At 41.3% G+C, this 21,029-nt stretch overlaps 1 protein-coding gene across 2 annotated transcripts; it reads right to left on the reverse strand.

Moving 5' to 3' along the window:
* Positions 1–3,479: 3,479 nt before the first annotated feature.
* Positions 3,480–20,330, reverse strand: LOC137941979 (protein trichome birefringence-like 5). 2 transcript variants are annotated; one of them, XM_068787629.1, is made up of 5 exons: positions 19,771–20,330; positions 4,939–5,131; positions 4,578–4,771; positions 4,330–4,488; positions 3,481–4,208 (listed from the first exon to the last, which is right to left on the reverse strand). In XM_068787629.1, the coding sequence occupies exons 1-5, from the start codon at positions 20,289–20,291 to the stop codon at positions 3,875–3,877; spliced, it is 1,401 nt and encodes a 466-aa protein (XP_068643730.1). In that variant the 5' UTR covers positions 20,292–20,330; the 3' UTR covers positions 3,481–3,874. The 2 variants fall into 2 exon arrangements, with proteins under 2 accessions (XP_068643731.1, XP_068643730.1); XM_068787630.1 differs by lacking the exon at positions 4,939–5,131 and having other exon boundaries at positions 3,480–4,208; positions 4,578–4,724.
* Positions 20,331–21,029: the final 699 nt, after the last annotated feature.

The following is a 21,029-nucleotide window of genomic DNA, read 5'->3' on the forward strand; positions in this document are numbered from 1 at the left end:
GGGTTCCAATGCATATGGATTTTCACATATCTAAGCTTTCAACTGAATAAAACAATTTGCATTCTATATTTTTGATATTCGTATAAGGCCCCATCAAATATTGGAGGGGCAAAGGTATCATAGCCCTCCATAAGTATAATGCTCTCAAAGGTTGCCATTTATATGAACTCTTAATAGAATGGGACTAAGGTGTTGCTTTCCTAATTTCTCACCTATGATCTTTAATACTCGACCTAGATCTAGGCTATCAGAGTACATTTACTCTGATACCACTTGTTGTTAGGTCCCGTGATGAACAATCCAACAAGGGGAAATAGGTTTGCTAAATTTTGTTTCTATTGCTTTATGCTTATATCCTATGTGTGTTTATTCAGACAATTAAACTACTATTCATAAGAAAATTTAAAATCAATGTTCAACCAAATATAATCAAAGTAGGCATCAAAGCAATCAAACACAAACATATGATTTTAAGTGGTTTATAATCTTGTGCATTGCTAGTTTACCACCCAAGATGTTTTAGTACTTTCAGGTTCTACTAAGTTTGGATGTCCTCACAATATCTAGAGAAAATTACTTCAAAACATTGTTGCCTACATAAGGACTTAAGTCACTCAATTGACTACAACAACCAACTTACAATAGCATGCTATCATTTAGATTTACATAAGCTAACTAGGCCTTCAGCCTAGACCCACAAAAGGATTTTCAAAAGCTAACTAGGCCATCAAACTAGACCCACAAAGGGATTTTTGATTGTAGCTCACTAGGTACACAAGTCTAGACCCAAGAATAGGATTTTCAACATCGTCTACCTACATAAGACAACTCTACAACAACAACAACAAGGCTTCTTAACCTCTTTTCATCAAAAATACAATAGCCAACTAAACAATAGCTTAGATCCGCAATGGATTTTACAAGAGCTTCTCCATTACCACATAGGCCACTCTCAATTAAATTGAGATGAGTGTGGTCTTGCCATGCTAAAGTGCAACCAATATGCAAGGGTTACTTCTACTTCAACACGTGAAAATGCCTCTCAAAGAGACAATTTCACAATTCAAGTACGGACAAATCCTAAGTACCTATTCAATGTAATTAGCAATTCAAAGGTCCTCAAGTGACACAATGTTAAATAATCAGCATGATATAAAACTAATTGGTTTTCAAAATGGGTGTAATCATGAAGCAGCTTGACTTCTAAATAATTTCTCAATTCAAGAACACTAGTTAGGGATTTGAATCTTTTTTAGATTTGTGAGACAAAAGTCAATCAAGAGTTTTCAAAGTATAAGTAAAGTGATGCTTGGAATACTAATATTATATATAGTGGTTCCTTCAAACGCTATAAATATTTTCAAATCAATCTAAAAAGCCACTCCAAATCTGCTTGCTAGAATAATTAATATGATTTCAAAGTAATTCATGAAATCTAGCAAGAATCAAACCAACAAATGAGATTTCAGAGTAAATGCACAAGAAGTATTTAGTTTCAAATCTCCAAATTCAATTTCAAAATACGAGAGTACTTAGAAGTGGTCATTTTTGCTTCAGGAGTCGAGAGAGATGATTCTTGGGCGAAATCAACTTAAATAAACAAATTCTTAGCATTCAAGTTTTTAGCCCTAGAGCTTTAAAAGGGATCTGCCCTTTTTAAATTTTTGACAAAATCTCGGTTAAAATTGCAAGAAAAAAAAAAGTTTCATTAGGAGTGGCTAATCACATAATCACTTACAAATCTTAGAGACCTATTTGGGCTTAATCAAAGCCTTCAATCTCGTTTTCTATCTTTTTTGGAAGCGTCATCTAATTAACACTGACTCGATTAGCCAATATTTCATTGAATGACTCTTTCTTGTTTGGCTTCCTTTAAACTATTTGTAGAGTCAGCTAAGTAAATGACTCAAGACAAACTTTTTTGATCGATTTGATATCAGTCATTTGACTTTCTTCAATTATTCTCCTTTTTAAAGCATTTGTGTTTCTTTGTCTAGCTATTTCAATGTACAACTTCCAATAGATATTTTTTTTGCCTCCAATCATTCAGTCGAGTGGTAGTCAATAATTTGTCCTCCATCATTTCCTCTTTGGATTTTTTTATGTAATGTTCAGTTCATCAGATTGAGACAAATAGACTTCTTTCTCATTCTTTTTTCTTTTCCAGTATGTTTGCATGAGTCATCTGGTTGAACCTTCTTAATGTATGCTTGTCTGGTATGGTTGTCTAGTCAAAATGGTTTAAGACTGCCCAAAAATATTTTGTAAGTTATTTTTAATATACATCATTAGTAACTTAAATCTTTGTCATCATTAAAACTATCTCAATGAGGATCTTGAGACCAACAAAAGGTCCCAGTTTCTTCTGTGTAATTGGAAATATCAAGCTTTAATGTTAGTGCAAAAACTAGCCAATTCAACCCAAAGAATATGTTATGGTCCTGGGGTTAAGTACATATGTCTTCCGCTCCTAACAGACCGATCTTTTGGGTAGTATTGGCTAGGAACTTAACATTTGGTATCAAAGTGGGCTCCCACGTCTCGAATTCGAATCCCCGATGGGAGTTCCCCAGTGCAGGCGCAACGAACCCCGGACGTGGTGGCCATAAGGGATTATAGGATCTTGACCCGGCCCTCGTCTCTAAGTGTTAAGCCGTCATGGTCGTCGGCTCACGAAGGTGGGGTGTGATGTTATAGTCCTGTGGTTAAGTACTTATGCCTTCCGCTCCTAATAGGCTGGTGTTTTGGGTAGTATTGTCTAAGTGTTTAATAAAATATTAGTACGATTTAAGATGTTTCAAGGAAAAACCCTCATCAAAGTGCTATTAAGAGAGAAAATATGTAAAAAAAAAAACTCTCAAGGAACTGGCAATGAGTCCTCTAAACTTAAGGAAAACTCTAGTTGGTTTCTTACTACATAGATTTGAGGAAGGAATGATAGTCAAGTGGATAATAGGAAGGAAAATGGGGTGAGGAAAAGGGTCTGAGCGAGAAGAAAAGAAGGAATGAAGAGGACCATAGCAAAAACAATTCTTGCTTTTGTCAAAACGGGAATGAAATGAACTGGTTAAGAGTTAGAAGAAATGAGAGAAGAATAAAAGACAAGCAAGAAGCAGATGGAGAAGAAAAATTGGACAATCAAGATTTTGATGATCGGTTCCTTCACCACTCAAACGAGCATATAGATGAGGAAGGAGAGGAGACACTTCTGGGTGCTTTGAGATCAGTTGAGCAGCGGCAAAAAGGAGCTTGTTGATTCATCCGTCTATTCTAGAAATTCAAACAGAGTACATATTGGACCAATTAAACATAGCTGATCTACGTCCAATATGAGCATTGCCAAAACTCCTCTAGAGCAAAGAACTGAATACATCCTTGGCTTTAATGCCTTATTAGTGCATAACTAATATTAGGAACAATAATTGACTTGCTATAAACAATTAACAGAAAGTGAGTTCATGTACAATGAAAAGGCATGGAATCCATTTCACAGGGCCAATTACATCGATAAGAAAACATATTTGGTCACACTTTATAGGACTCACATTAACTTAAAAAGTACACTCTAGGAAAATTGAATAACTAAAAAATTACTTCTCTGATAGATTTACTCACTTGAACATTTTGCATTTTTCTCCTGATGGCAAAAAAATAAATGCACTTCTCTTCACAAGCCAAAAATGCTATTTTCTGCTTTTCAGTATCCATGCAAGATAAATTTAGTTGCTCGTAAGTGAGATTCCCTAAAGCAACAACATTACTCTTCACTGTTTTAAGCCGTAATTACTCCAATACAGAGAAATTGGCTTGACAATCAAATGCAGAATAACTGGATCTAATTACTAATATAAATGCCATGGTAAAGCTGCATCCTTTACCTCCAGGTAGGTCTTCTCCCAATGACTAGGCTGGTATATATCAGCTCATTCCACCCATCTGGGACACCAGGAAGACACCAATGGCTACAGTCCTGTTTTCTTGAGGAAACCTTTTGTCCTTCTGGTCTGATCTTGCCATAAACTGATGGATGCCCATCTTTTCGGAAGTTGGTCATTCTTGTCACATTCAGAAGGATTGCAGGGACCCTCATCTCATGAATGACCTCCTCCACTATCTTCATTTTTTCAGGATATGTATCAAGGAAGGTTCCATTCATGATCGGTTTAGTCTCACCATTACAGGTCCCACCAGAGTCCCAGTCTCCACCCCTGATGGAATTAAAAGTAAATTATAATTTCATGCGGAAACTCTTTTTTCTTTTTTTTTATTACTTAAATATCTTCCCAGGTTTCATGTAATGACCAAATTAAGATTTAAACCTTTTCTTACCTGAAATGCGCTGTAGAGTATCCTCGGTAAAATACCAACTTTCCTTCAGAATTCATATTCTCTTTAACCCACTTACCCCATGTCCTAATTGCTCTTCTGTATGCTTCAACTGCATCGAACTGCGGATAGAGTTGACCTCCTTCTATATAGTAATCTTTACTGATATAATAAAAGGAAACAAAAAAGAAAGAAACAGTTAACCTATTGAAATAGAATTACCCATAAAAAGGATTCACACACAAACACACCCTCTAGCAGTCTTTCCATGAGTCCACCAATGACCAGTATTGAAGACCAGGATATCAGCTTTCTTCCAGCGGCCAGAGGACTTGTCAATACGATCAATAGTCAGGGTAGGCCTAGTCTTCCCATCTGAATTGCGGTGCGTTCCTTCCCTGACAAGGAAATGTGAGCGAATGAACCCCACTGTACAATTATAGTCCTGTCCATATCCAGATAAGACTAAGTATGAGCATGCTTCATTTTCTTTGAAAAAATGAATGAGAAAAATTTTCAAATATTTATCCACTAAAATCTAAAGAGAGACAACCACCATTAGAATTTGCATTTCCAAATTAAGAGAAGCAATGCAGAGGCACTGGCAAATACCATAAAACGAAATATAAAATAGCCACGCCCTTTTGTGATCTTATTCCCTCGAGCTTCAAACATTCGGTTTTTATCTGGGAGGCCTTCTCGTAGAAGGCATAGGATGGATTCAAACTGGTTTCTATTCATGGAGTCTCCAACAAGCATCAACCTTTTGCCTCTCAGTCTCTCCAAAAAGTCTGTTGCATTAAACCTATGAATAAAGTATGAGGGAAAAGAAGAAACAGTATTCGATAAATAAATCAACATGAAAAACAGAAAAAAAAAAAATTCATACAAATTGTTTTAAATGTGGAAACATAAGCAATGTTTGGTTCCAGGTATTTATAAAAGCAACAACAAATGAAAGTGTTTCCTTTTATGGAGAAAATATTCTATCTAATATCATGCTCCTTCGCAATGGACTAAGCTGGGATTCAACATCCAATTACCGAATCCATAAGCAGAATCCTAAAACCACTATATTAAGCACATATTTCTTTCATTATCCACCTTCACTTCATTAAAAAAATTATAGGCTGATATAATAAAAAAATTAGCTTATTTCTATTTATTTAGACAAACTGGTTAGGAGGGAAGGTAGGTCTTGGCCCCTAGCTGTTCTCCTAGGAATGATAGGAGATCACCCCAAGCACAGACGGTAGACGGAGGAAAGGAGGAGCTCCTTCCCCCTCTGTTCCTTCCACCACCCAGTGGGTGAAGACTCTCCGCCCTTCCCTCAGCCCTACAATTTTTTTGCAGGCGAAGGGGATGGGGATGGACAGAAGTGAGGATAGGGAGGGGCAGGGCTCCACCCCCTTCCATCCTCCCTGAAGATCGGGTGAGAAGACTCCCCTGATCGTGTTCTCATGGATATCTTCACCAAACAAGGGAAACAATTTAAATTTGGATGGTACAAGGTGAGATACAAAATGAGTTGAGGACTCAATAGCTAACCGAGTCATACAACGGAGGCGCACTGAGTCACAGAGTTAATAGCAGAGTTAATAGCTTTCTTTCCATATTGTTTTAAATTCGTTTTTATGCAATATTTAAGTTAAATTGCCATAGGGGCAGAATTGTAATAATTAACCCTAAAACTATGGTTGGCGTCAACCCTACTTAGAGGGCAAGGAGAATGAGAAAAGGCAAATCTTGAATTAGGTTAAACAGGGTTTGGAGTTCTCCGTGACGAGCTCTAGGGTTTGGAGGTCTTCTTGATAAGCTCTAGGTCCAGGTTCCCTCTTGAATCTGAAATCTTTCTTCCCTATTTTGATTTCTGTTTACCTGGATCCATACCGAGGAGGAGAGGGGAATTTCTGCCCCTTTTCTGAGTTCAACCAGAGTCCATCCACAGCAGCCATAGAGGGGCTCTCTCCCTCTTTCTGAGCCAGGGTTGAAGCTTCTCAATCCCCATACCACGAGCAGCACAAGTCAAAGAGTTTTCTCAGCCTCAAGGCCAGCAAGAAGCAAGGTTATGAACCCCTAACCTTTGATCCAAGGACTGTCCAAGTTAGAGGCTTTTCGGTCCCTAACCCGAGCAGCTGCAAGGAGGGTTCTAAACCCTCTAAATTGTGAGCAAAAAGGGAAACCTTTTCCCTCCAGTCCGAGCAGCAGCAGTAAGGGCTCTCTGCCCTTATCAAGAGCAGCAGCATAATTCCGCAAAGGAAGCTGCTTCCTTCTATCCGAGATCAGACCAAAGGACTCCTTTCCCATCCTTATAGAGAGCAGCTGCTCTATTACAGTGCTGGATTCTCAAATCCCACGCCGAGTTACTCGATCCATGACTAGGGACCATAACAACTTGGTAAGAGAGCAGGGTAACATGGGGTATACATCCAGCAATGAAGAACTTAGAAGCATGATCAAAGGGATGCAAGATGAACAGGCAGAAGCACGAGAAAAGTTGCAACAAATTCCTGGCATGAGCTTGCAAATCCAGCGACTCACTAGCATGATATCGGATCTCATGGCAGAGAGACACTCTATCCCAGACCGAAGGGGGGAGATTCATTCGCACAGCCGAAGGGAGGAGCAGTTTGTTGGGCGCACCGCTGTCCAGACACCGCAGAGTGGAGGTAAATTACCCAGGAACACAAAATTGGATTTTCCTACATTTATTGGGTCAGTCGATATCCCTTAATTTGGTGGCATAGATGTGAGAAAAAAAATTCAAATCAAGGGACTGCTGAGTTTGACAAGGTGGGACTTGCTGACTTCCACATGTTAGATGAGGCACAACTATGGTTTCATCCAGTGGAACTAGAAAGATTAGTGCTAGATTGGGATGAATTTAAAGAGTTATGCACAATTCGATTTGGCCCTCCCACCCATAGCAACCCCTTGGGAGATTTGGTCCTGTTGAGACAAACCGGGTTTGTTGAACTGTATCAAAAACTGTTCCAAGAAAAATTGGTTCGCGCTGGCCGGTTGGTACGAGTCGACCAGCAGGTCAACTTATTTACAGTAGGCCTCACTGAATCTCTGATGTTAGAGGTGGAACTTCAATCACCTTCAGATTTGGCTCGGGCAATGAATTTAGCTCGAGCAATGGAACAACGGCAACGGCTTCAGCATTGTAGGCTAGTTTGGCAAGGGGAACGGAACACTTCCTCCAATTGGCAAGGGCGCCGAAATACTTCTCCTCAAGTGCCATATCCAGCATTACCACTGCCCAGAAATAATCCGAATACTACTCTGGCAGCCGACACATGCTCTAGTAACCCCCCACCTCAGTATATAAAAAAATTAACCAGTTCCGAGATGGTGGAACGGAGGTGAACCATACAGGGCAGGCCACCAATGTAAACGGTTGTTCTGGCTCGAAGTGGATGAAACAGAGGATACAAAAAATAGCGATGATCATATTGAGGAGGAACCACCAGCAATCTCTCTGCATGCCATTACTGGGCAGAAATTTGCCAAAACTATGCAAGTCAGAGCTCGAGTCCTCAACCAGGAACTTGTGGGACTAGTGGATTCGGGAAGTACACACAATTTTCTTAGCTTGACAGCTGCTCAGCATCTTCAGTTACAGATCCATCCACACCCAACAGCCACGGTTTTAGTGGCCAATAGGGCGAAAGTCCCTAGCTACGGGATCAACAAATCAGTAAAATTTTCAATTGGTACGACTTTATTTCATTCAGAATTTTTTGTCATACCTTTGGCAGGATTTGATTTGGTGTTAGGCATCAAATGGTTACAATCATTGGGACCCATACTGTGGGACTTCTCTGCTTTAACTATGAGCTTTGTATTGAGCGGATGCCAAGTGATATTACAGGGCAGTCAGGTGGACAAACCCCACCACCTTCATATCATTCACACACAAGACCAACAGGACAGCACTATCGAAAAACTTCTCGACGAGTTCTCATACCTCTTCCACGAGCCTTCCAGATTGCCTCCCTTGAGATACTGTGACCATAGGATCTGTCTAAAGCCAGGTTCTGATGTGGTGGTAGTTCAGCCGTACCGGTATCCCCACCTCCAAAAAGATGAAATCGAGCGACAGTGCCAGGCTATGTTACAACAGGGCCTTATTCGCAGCAACCGCTCCCCCTTTTCTTCACCAGTCTTGCTTGTGAAGAAACATGATGGCACATGGAGATTTTGTATCGATTATAGGGAGTTAAATGCACAGACCGTGAAGGATAAGTTCCCTATCCCGGTAGTGGAGGAGCTCCAGGATGAATTACATGGTTCATGAGTCTTCACTAAATTGGATTTACGCTTTGGATATCATCAGCTTCGTATGCACCCCTCCAACATTGAGAAAACGGCCTTCCGCACACATCACGGCCATTTTGAGTTTGTGGTCATGCCGTTTGGGTTATCAAACGCCCCATCCACTTTTCAAGCACTGATGAATGAGGTATTTAGCAACTATCTTCGCAAATTTTTACTTTTTTTTTTATGATATACTCATATACAGCAAATCCGAGGAAGAACATTTATCGCATTTTACGGATAATTTTTGAATTGTTACGAGCCCACCAGCTCTATTTGAAGAATCCAAATGCTCTTTTGCGGAGTCACATGTCACCTATCTCGGCCATATTATATCATGTGCGGGGGTCACTGTTGATCCCGAGAAGATTCAGATTATTCATGATTGGCCACAGCCTCAGTCTTGCTCAGCTTTGAGAGAATTTTTGGGCCTTGTCGGCTACTACCGCAAATTCATTAAGAATTACAGACCCTTGGCAGCACCATTGACTAGTCTCCTCAAGAAGAATTCCTTTATTTGGAATGATGAGGCCACACAGTCCTTTGAGGCCCTCAAACTAGCCCTCCACACCCATCCTAAAACTTCCCAATTTTGAGGACTTATTTGTGGTAGAGTGTGACGCATCCGGTGGGGGCATTGGGGCCGTCTTACAGCAGCAGTCCCACCCCATTGCATATTTCAGCAGGCAGTTGGCAGTACGACATCACAAATTGGCAGCGTATGAAACGGAATTAATCAGGTTGGCCAAGGTTGTCCAACATTGGCGACCTTACTTATGGGTCGTGCATTTCTCATCCGTACTGATCATTACAGCCTTAAATTCTTACTTGAACAGCGCCTCACGACTTCTCCACAACAGCACTAGATCAGTAAGTTGATGGGTTTTGATTTTTCAGTCGAGTACCATTCGGGAATATTAAACAAGGCCATGGATGCCTTGTCACGGCGTTTTGAACACCAACAATTCATATATGCGATCAGCCAGCCTTGTTTCCTCATCCTAGGCTTGGTGAGAGAGGCCCATGTCACTCTTCCTGTCCTACAAGAGCTACACAAAAAAATTACAGAGGGGACAATGGATTCTAAGTGGTCCGTCCAGGATTCCCTTATTTGCTACAAAATGCGGATTTATCAACCACACACTTCCGAGTTGATTCCAGCCATCCTCACTACCTACACTGACAGCACACATGAAGGTATCCAGAAAGCATTGCAGCGCATTCGAGTAGATTTTTATTGGCAACCCATGAAGACCACTATAGCTACATATGTCTCAGCATGTTAGGTATGTCAACGCAACAAAGCCGACCACTGGGATTCAATTGTCAACTGCTCCTATCGGAAATAGGATTGACTAAGGATTCGAGCCATAGCACATGGTTTCATAAAATCCGTACGATTTTCCCGATCTAACTCGAGCAGGTTTTACAGGAAGAAGATTTTGTTCAGCATGTTCTATTCGATACTGGTAGGAGAAGAACCCGACTCGGTATTGTTAAAAAAAGAGAGGAAGCAGAACCAAGTCAAGATGATACGGATCAACCCCTTCCTCTTGCGTTGCGCCAAAGATCTTACCAAGAAATATCATTTGATTCACCGATCCCCAAAAAAAGAAATAAGCAAAGTTTCGTCGTTGAGTGACAAATGGCAAATTCATGGAAAATTGCAATCCCCGCCACGTAATAGTGCACCTATACGTCTTCATCGACGTTGCTTTTGTCCAGCCGGTCTTCTTCAACTTCTCGCACTCCCTACACAAGTCTGGGCCAATATTTCGATGGACTTTGTCGAGGGTCTTCCCCTGTCAGCCTGCAAATCAGTATTATTTGTGGTGGTCGAGCGGTTCTCCAAGTATGCACATTTTATTCCTATGGCTCATCCATATACAACATCACGAGTGGCACAGACCTTCCTTGAACATATTGTCCGCTTGCATGGCATTCCATAATCCATTGTCAGTGATCGGGACGCGGTATTTACCAGCACTTTCTGGCGGGAACTTTTTCGTTTGAGTGGTACGAAGTTGAAATTTTCCTCCTCATATTATCCCCAGACAGATGGCCAAACCGAGGTGGTCAACTGCACCGTCGAAATGTATCTACGATGCCTTGTGGGCAATGGTCCGAAACTCTGGGTTCAGTGGCTACCGTAGGCTGAATATTGTTACAACACTTCATTCCACTCAACCTTGCAATCTACTCCTTCCCGGGTTCTATATGGCAGGGATCCCCCTCGGCTCCTCTCTTATACTCAAGGGTCCACCCGCGTGGACGCCATTGATTAGGCACTCATGGATCGTGACCAGGTATTACAAAATATTACAGATCGCCTCCGGCGCGCTCAGGTTCACATGAAAAATTTCTATGACAAGGGACACTGAGACGTCTCGTATGAGGTAGGGGACTACGTTTGATTACGTCTCCAACTGTACCGATAGCATTCCATTGCCGGACCGCCACGCCATAAGCTCTTACCCGAGTACTTTGGGCCTTTCTCCATTATTCGGCGCATGGGACCAGTGGCCTATCAACTACAACTTCCAGCCACGGCCAAGCTGCATGATTTACTGAAACTATATACGGGCTCACCCCCCACAACCACTCCGTTCCTTCCTCCGATGGACAACGGACACGTCATCCTTACACCAGCCGTAGTGTTACAAGCAGGATTGGTTAATGACCAGTGGGAGATTCTAGTCCAGTGGATAGCCACTGAACCAGACACAGCGACATGAGAACAGTTGGACACCTTCAAACAGGTCTACCCCGCTTACGAGCTTGAGGACAAGCTCTTTCTCCAAGGGGAGGCAGATATTGAGGACTCAATAGCTAACCGAGTCATACAACGGAGGCGCACTGAGTCACAGAGTTAATAGCAGAGTTAATAGCTTTCTTTCCATATTGTTTTAAATTCGTTTTCATGCATTATTTAAGTTAACTTGCCATAGGGTCAGAATTGTAATAATTAACCCTAAAACTATGGTTGCCGTCAACCCTACTTAGAGGGCAAGGAGAACGAGAAAAGGCATGTCTTGAATTATGTTAAACAGGGTTTGGAGTTCTCCTTAGCGAACTCTAGGGTTTGAAGGTCTCGTTGATGAGCTCTAGGTCCAAGTTCCCTCTTGAATCTGAATTTCCTTCTTCCCTATTTTGATTTCTGTTTACCTTAATCCATACTGAGGAGGAGAGGGAGAGGGGAATTTCTGCCCCTTTCCGAGTTCAATCAGAGGCTTCAGCCTCCCATCCATCCACAGCCCTAACCTTTGAGTCCAAGTTAGAGGCTTTTCAGCCCCTAACCCGAGGAGCAGCAAGGAGGGTTCTAAACCCTCTAAATCGTGAGCAAAAAGGGGAACCTTTTCCCTCCTGTCCGAGCAGCAGCAGTAAGGGCTCTCTGCCCTTACCGAGAGCAGCAGCATAGTTCCACAGAGGAGGTTGCTTCCTTCTATCCGAGATCAAACCAAAGAAAGACTCCTTTCTCATCCTTACCAAGAGCAGCTGCTCTATTACAGTGCTGGATTCTCAAATCCCACACCGAGTTACTCTATCCATGACTAGGGACCATAACAAAATGTCAACCGTGCTTATTTACATAGATATACTTCAGATTATCTACAAAAGGAACTGCTTGAATTTTATGGAAACAGAACATCTATGAGGAACTGCTTGAATTTTATGGAAACAGAACATCTATAAGGAAATGCTTGTACTTTTTATGAATAAGCAACACCAAGGAAACAAGGTAGTAAGGGAATATGTTGATGAAATTTAAAAGTAGCCATTGTATGTGGACTAGTTTAACTAGTGAATTAAGTTACTAGCTTATCTTTAACTATTTTAATTGGTAATAAATAAAAAACTAGGCTGACATTAACAAGAGATGACTGAAAAATTAACAGAGAACATAGTATGTAATGAAAATTCTCTATCAAGTCTAACAAATTCATATGCCTAGGGCGCACCTGATATGTGGGAGGACGCAGCATAGACAGCAGAGGCAAAGAGGGATGTGGCACAACCGACACAGCCGAAGACTGACGTGGCATGGCCAAAGTGGCATGCACAGCCAGCGTCACCAAAAAGGGGTTTTCTGCGTCCAATGTCAACTCCAAGCCATCAAAAGGACCAGTCAAAGGCAGCAGTAGCTTCAGGCAACTCAGAAAGGCGAAACAGTCAAGGCCCAAACATAGGCACAGCAGCTGGAGCACAGGTGCGCACGTGCCTACCGGCTGCTCTGCAGGCATGCATGCAGGCAATAGGCCAGCAGCTGACAGCTGGCTGGCTGTTCAATTTGAAATTTGAATTGGGATCATCCAAATGGATTAGGATGAGGTCTTCTGAGGTATAGTGGCAAGATCTCATTGGTTGTTTTATGATAAAAGGATATAGAACTCTTAATCTTATTTTGTCTATAAATAGGCTTTGTAAACTCTTGTAAACCATTTCATTTTCATGTAAAAAAATTTCCCTTCATATCAGAGCTCATTTATCTTCCATTTCGCTTTCTTTATTCTTGCTCGGGAAGAATGACTAGCCTACTTTCATCCGAAGTAAGCGAGGTCGAACGTTTAGGAGTGATTCCGACTCAATGTAATGGTGTGACAACTGATATTAGAGCAACTTCGAATTGGGAGGAATTATTGTCGGGTAGTTAAGCCATGGCATTCTCAGAAGCGACTATGGAAGTGCAGCCTATCAAAGATAAAAAGAAAATTTTCGAATCTGATTTCCATTTTGCCTCTTTGGAATCGGGGCTCGAGAAGGTGGAGTGTCAATGCTCAAGTTGGGAGGAGAAGATCCAACAAGATGATGCGGAACAAGGATGGCGATTCTGGATAAAGCCATTTTGAACGGGGGAGGTCTTCCTTCACAAATAAAGATCAAAATGTCGGAAACCAAAGTGTACGATAGTGCACGAGATCCGAAGGTGATCAAGTATTTTTTGTGGCAAGTGGGGCAGTACTTCAAAGATTCCAAACTCACGAAAGAGGATGTATGGTTAGTACAACTTCGATTTTTCTTGTTGATGATGTTGCCCTATGGTGGAGACGAAGAGTTGGTAATGTCGAGAACAGAGAAAATTCGGTGGAGACATGGGAAGATTTCAAGCGCACGAGTTGCAATACCACTTCTTTCTAGAGGATGTTGATTACCAAGCAAGGAAGGAGTTGCAAGCATCGAGAAAGAAAGGGACAACCTGTGAGTATATTCAATCATTCACTTCCTTAATGCTCAACATTCGTAAAATGACTGATGAGGATTGGTTTTTTCCTCTTTGGCAAGACTTCGTCCTTGGGCTGAGCAAGAGTTAGGGCATCGGGAGGTGAAGACACTTGCAACGGCCTTGGCCATAGTAAAGAAGTTGATGGATTTCGAGAGAAAATTCAATGAAAACACAACCAAGCCCACCAAAATTGATAGAAAAGATCACGAGGAGTACCACAAGATGAAGCCTTCTTGGAATCAAAATTCCAAGAATGATGAGCAGAACTCAAAGAAAGAAATGAAGAAGAAGAACCACTCAAACAAAGGTAATTCCATCAACTGAAAACTCAAATGTTTTATTTGTGATAGAAATCACACGGGGGGAGATTGTCCGAAGAAGAAGCTACTAAATGATATCAAAGGGGACGAAGGCATCAAACAGTCGAGTCGCGAGTCTAGAATGGGCTCGGTGATGTTGTTGAATTCCATTCAAGCCCACATCAAGAAGCTTACGATAAGTCACTAAGACCTAAATGAGTGCTCCTTTATTTTGATGAGTTGCTAAATGACACAAGAGGGCCATGATCGATATTGGAGCAACCCACAATTTCATCTCGGAGGAAGAAGCAAGGCATCTATGCTTAAGGTGGGAATGGGATGATAGTCACATGAAAGTTGTCAATTCCAAAGCCAAACCAATGCTTGGAGTGATCAAGCACATCGGGGTCATTGTCGAAAAGTGGGTAGGGCTTCTTGACTTCATAGTAGTTTCAATGGATGATCTAAATGTGATTGTGGGGATGGATTTTCTTTGTATTTACAAGGCTTTTGTAATGCCCTATTTAGGAATGGTTGGGATTACCAATGAAAAGGACCTAGTATAATATCTGAAGTGGGGCCTATGTAATCGGAAAATTGTTATGCTTTTAGCCCTCCAACTTAAGAAGGGTCTTAAGTGTGGAGAGTCTGCTTGTCTAGATTCTTTGGTAGGAAACAAACCAGGGGGTGATGGTCAATCCATGCTGGTGGAAGAGGAAAAAGTCCAAAAGGAGTTTCAGGACTTCATGTCAAAGGAGACGCCAAAGAACCTATCTCCAAGGAGGGAGGCCGAGCATGTGATCAAACTCAAGTCTGGTGCCAAACTACCAACCTTGGCACCTTTTCGCATAAAATTGAAGGAGTTTCACAAGAAAGTCAAGGGAAAGGATAAAGACGACTTCATCCAACACTTGAAAGCTTCGTTTGGTGAACCAAGGGACTAGTTTTCCAAGATTGGCATGTTCATAGTTGTGCCAAGTGATTATGCAGCGGAAGAGGCATTAGCAACAGAACAACAGTAGCTGAGTGCATCCTAACACATTTTTGAGCAAGTTTAGGAGGAGCCAAATTGACTTACAAATAGCCAAATGGTGGAAGTAGCACATCGATTTGGTATGTGTTTCAGTGCAGCTTATCAGACAGGCAACATGACGAGGATATCTACTTTATTACTGGGGGGGAATGATATGCAGGTAGATACGGCATATGCAGCACAGTCAACACAACCGAAAACGGATGTGGTATGGCCAAAGTGGGGTGTGCAGCCAACAATTGCTGAAAAAGGGTTTCTAGAGTCCTATGGCAGCCTCAAGTCATCAAAATGACTAATCAAAGACAACAGTAGCTTTAGGCAACTCAGAAAAGTGAAACAGGCAAGGCTAGGCACAACAACAACCACTGGGGCGCTGGGGGCAAAATCCCAAGCTCGCAGTAGGTAGCGGGCGCATGCGTGAGGCGCTTTTTGTGAGGTGCATGGGTAGCTAGGTAGTTGGGTAGCTGGCTGACTGTTTGATTCATAATTTGAAATTTGAATTAGGGATCATTCAAATAGATTAGGAAGAGGTTTTTTGAGTTATTTTAGAGTTATGAAAGATAATGCCGTATTTAAGTTTGAACAAAGGGAAATTAATTATCTTGTTGAATTGGCAAGATCCTATTGGTTGGTATGATAGAGGGAGAAGGGAATTTTATGCTTATTTTGCCTATGAATAGGCCTTGTAGACTCTTGTAAACCATCTCATTTTCATGCAAAGAAGTTTTCCTTCATATGAGAGCACTTTTCTCTTCCATCGCTTTATTCCTTTTTGTTCGAAAAGGTTGATTGGCCTACTTTTGTGGACTAAGCAAGGTAGCAAGCTGGGTTCTAGGAGTGATTTCTCACTCAATCTAGCAACGTGACACCATGTCACCAACTATTATAAAGAAAAGTATAGTGGAATTCAGAGATGAATGGTTTCTTAAACAAGGAGAAAACATTTTTATCTTGGGGGCTTTGACTCTTATAGTAGAGGAAGTTATATATGAGTTTCAGAAGATCGTGGTTGTCATTTGGTCCCAACCGCCCAAATATCATAGATGCACAAGCTACATGGAAAGATGTATGTACAACAAGGGTTGTTGCTCTCCAAGAAATCTTGATGAATAAAGTGAGCTCCAACTAAATTTCATTAATTCCATGTTGGGCAGGTTTCAATCGTACGGCCAGATATACTGTCAGATTCATAACCGAAGCAAATTATTGATTTTCAGGACTCCATGAATTTAGCTCATGAAGAAAAAGGGAGAGAAACCCATTGGGATAAAACTGGAGGAAGAAGAATTATGGACTTGATGATCCTAACCCTCCCCCTGAAGCTCTATTTATAGATTTATGAAACTATTGTATTACAATAATACCCCTGAACTTAGGGTTTAGGGTTTAAGGTTTTAATCCTGGAACTTTAACTTAATTATATCAATGTCATCTCTATGAGATGACTCTTTATTTACCATCCTACCATCAATGTATGTGGGTGTTGTGGTCCCTGACCATGGATCGTGTGATTCGGCGAAGGGAGAGGTCGTTTAGATGATCCGAGGCTAAACCAGGGCGTCCTGATTTACCTGGGCGACCTATGATGGCGAAATTGTGATGGGAAACGGAATGGACGGGAATGTAATGATCAGGTTCGTCAAGGGGAGACCTGTACCCTTGGGTTCGTCAAGGAGAACGCCGATCCTGAATTAGGTTAAACTCTGCTTGCTTTTCCTTCACCCCCGTGAGCCCCTTAAAGGCTAATCACGCCAAGACATCCGACTGAGAGTTTTACAATAATGCCATCGTTGGCTTACATCTTACCACATAATTAAATAAAGTAAACTTATAAATCCTAATGTACTTGAATATCCTAATGAGTTACCACTCACCCGCGTCGCCTCTGCATGACTCGTTCCGCTATCGAGTCCACAACAGTGGGCCTATGGGATTTCTCCTTGATCTGTGGGCCTTAAGCCCGTCTTCTATATCTCTTGGTTGCATGGGTTTTCCTTTATCTTATAAGCTTGGACCCATCTTCTAATACACTTGGACATGTGGGCCTTCCTTGGTCGTGTGGATTTGGGCCCTATCTTCCAACACTCCCCCTCAAGTTGGGGGTGAGAGAACAGTATGAACTCCCAGCTTGCTGCAAATGATGTATAAAATCTTTTTTTTATATAAAATGGCACATCTTCCAACACTCCCACTCACGTTCGTGCTCTTGTTCATGAGGCCCAGCTGGTATAATATCAGTGAGAGTAAATCACTCCTAACCGCTAAGACATTGCTCCATACTCCAGTCTTAACTCATGCTAGATGTAGGGCACACTCCGCCCTCTATAGGTAGTGTGTCTATCGGCATTGCTCTGAAGTGTCCACCTCCACCACTGTGTCCCTCCACAGGACAATGACTCTCAAGTGGTACAGTAATATATGGCATTAATGGAGGGAAGTAACATAAATGTAATAATAAGTTCCTCCGTCATGGACTCCCAACTACAAATATTTTTTATATTTTTTACGGGGCATTATGTTCCTCCCTCATGGACTCCCAACGGCAAATAATTTTGATATTTTTTATGGGAACAAATAAATAATGGTATGAGGCTACCTCTTCTTCAATAATAATGTCTCATCAAAAGAGACACAATAGTAGCAGCTGAAATAGGCTTAGGCCCATTCGACACAAACCAAAATAATTCTTGTAAAATGACCCATGAAATAATCCAATGCAAGTACCTGTACTAAATAATGTGTTGACCAAGGAATCATCTATCAATTCTTCAAAGTAATAATCCAGCTAGAGAAAAAATTACCGAGACGCTCCGAAATATGTATTAACTAGGGCATGTATACCAAGGCAGAAAATAAGTGGCCAGAGTCAAGTTGACCCGAACCGAGTTGGTCCGGGTTGACTCGGTCTGGTTGGTGCAGAAGCAGTACCCTCGGGTCAGTTGGGAACTTGGTCCGGTCCGAGTTGGACTGGAGCGGGCGTGGGCTGCGCTGAACCGGCACTAATTATTTCATGTTTCCTAACTTAGGAAACATGAAATATTTGAATAGTGTCGTCTTCTTCTTGACATCCGAACAGAGGGAAACTTTCTGAATAACAATCAATCCAGGAGATTAATCGACAACAGCCGTGAGAGGAGTTTCCGGAAAATCTTTTTGAAGATAATAGCAGCAGCTAAAGTAAACTTTTCGACAGCAACAATGCGTCCTTCTTGGCGCCGAAGGACTCTCGCTGGAAACAGTCCAGAAACGTCAACTCCTTGCATAATTCGGCGTCATCATCCTCCTGTAGAAACCATGCAGCAATTTTTTTCTCGGAGTCTCAGGTGGCAGAGAATTTTTTCCGAAATAAGAAACAGCTTCGGTGCCCCGAAGCCCATCTTGGAACTGAGAAGTCGCCGATACAGCTGGTGCACCAAGTTGTGTTTGTTGATTCTAGGCGAATTATTGCAATAAGTTTCCCTGACTGCTCAATTCTAGCAACCGACGTTGAAACTGGAAATACCGACGTTGATGGTGGAGCAGAGTCGAGCAGTTGTAACACTGGCGGGCCCCTTTTTTTCCGGCTGAGTTTTCTGGAACAGAGGATCCGTTTACTAGAACGATGATACACAGTCTGCGATAGATAAAAAAACTGGACCAGAGGAGATGAGCCTTATGTTTTTCCAAAGTATTATCGAGCAAAGTTGACAAGCAAAAGTTTCAGAATAAAAATTGAACCTTTACTTGAAGAATCAAGAGCTATAGTTTGGGGAAGAAAATAACGAGAAAAAAAGAAAAAACCATACTACGAGTCCTGAAAATCAAAGCTCTGATACCATGTTGATTTTCAAGACTATGAATTTAGCTCATGAAGAAAAAGGGAGAAAAACCTATTGGGAGAAAACTGGAGGAAGAAGGGTTATAGACTTGATGATCCCAACCCTCCCCCTGAAGCTCTATTTATAGATTTATAAAACTACTATATTACAATAATACCCCTGAATTTAGGATTTAGGGGTTAGGGTTTAACCCTGGAACTTTAACTTAATTACATCAATGTCATCTCTATGAGATGACTCTTTATTTACCATCCTGTCATAATTATATGTGGGCCTATAAGCCTTCTCCCTGATCTGTGGGTCATTAGTCTGTCTTCTATATCTCTTGGTTGCATGGGTCTTCCTTGATCTTATGGGCTTGGGGCCATCTTCTAATACAAATTTTCTACCGAGAACCTAGATAAGTAGCTGAAAAATGGAACAAGTCCAGTGGTAACAGTGCCAAGCAAAGAAGCTTATTATTCTAAGAAACGTTCACGAGGTGTAATAACTGGTTAAGAAATGTAATCAATCATCACTCTTAGGATTGTGATCGCAAGCGTTTAACTATTTCGGAACACTGTCAGGGATCAGGCAAATTGCCACATTATATTCTTTCTATAAAATAATCACCTCTTCCTGGACCCCAAACATCCACCCGTTGAGGTGATTAAAATTTAATCAATTTGGCCGAAATAGCGACTCTGCCCATATTGATGATTGAAAGCCAAAATATGAATAACAGAGTCAAAGGCAAACACGGAAAAATACCTGGGAATATCACAACCATCTGGTTTCCATCTCCATTTCATGTACTCCCGATCAAGTCTTCCGTTCCCATGGCAACTGAAAGCTTCATCAATGTATGGGCAAGAATCCGGCTTATAAATAGGATAGTCCTCGTCCTTCACCCAACTCCCTGTATATAAATCGCAACTGCTGTCTAATATTGTCTTTTCCGACGAGGAAAGTAGATCTTCCCTGAGAGAAACATTATCGGATGCTGAAACAACAGGTACGATGTCAGCCTGCATCACGGAAATATTTCCGTATTCTGGAGCAGGCGTCTCATGAAAGAGGGGTTCTGGAGTTTGAGACAAAGACAGAGGGGGTTCCGCTGTTTGTTTGGATCCAAATGTTAGATCCCTGTAGGCAAACAGGCTGGGCTCCAGAAATAATTTAGCGAAGATGAGAGCGGATAGTAAGCAGAGAGAGAAGACGACGCCAACCCAGAAGCGGTTGTTTTTAAGAGGATATACGAGTGCCATGGCAGGGTATTTGGGGTCGAGCATATTTAAGAAGATGACCGCGAAATTAACAAGACGAGGGAACTTCTGTCATAAACAAGACAAAAGAACAAGGTTGGATTCGTTCCTTCATGAAGCCATTCTCGAGATTCCCAGTAAAATAATTTTCTTACAATTATAGTGGCGTTATTCCGGTTTATGAATCCGCAAGGCCACCAAAAAATCGCCGTAATAAACGATTTCTGGCTGGTGACACGTACGCGATAGACGCTGGACATGCCCTACGAAGTTTGAAATCGGACGAGCCAGTACCTCCGCTCGCTCTACGTTATGGGTCTTTCGTGTTTTTTATCTGGGCCCAACGGTTTTTCCCTTGTTGACTACATTTAAGGATGCAGTCCTCCAAAAGACGTTCCAAAATTTTTACAATATATAGATGAAATCTTATACATATTATGATTCTTTATCTTTATTTATAAAACAATAGAAATGTCGAAATTGCACTTATTTCCAGTGTACTCTCACCTAAACCCATTTTCATTCAAAAAATAAAAATGAACCTAACCCTCTAGTCCTAATAATACAAGTCTAGGTTAAACTATAATATAGTGCAATATCATTGTGTAACCTAATTATAATATATGATTAGGTTAAAATATAACATAGTATTATCACTCTATAACATAGTACCCTATATTGTTTGTAAGATACTACATTATCACTCTATAATATAGTACCATCTATTTACAAGTAATATATTAGTAAATTTTTGTAATCAATGTT

Source organism: Aristolochia californica, unplaced genomic scaffold (genome assembly GCF_029961685.1).
Source record: "Aristolochia californica isolate CCGP_79_NKW_82.1479 unplaced genomic scaffold, dmAriCali1.0.hap1 SCAF_9, whole genome shotgun sequence".
Lineage (NCBI taxonomy): Eukaryota > Viridiplantae > Streptophyta > Magnoliopsida > Piperales > Aristolochiaceae > Aristolochia > Aristolochia californica.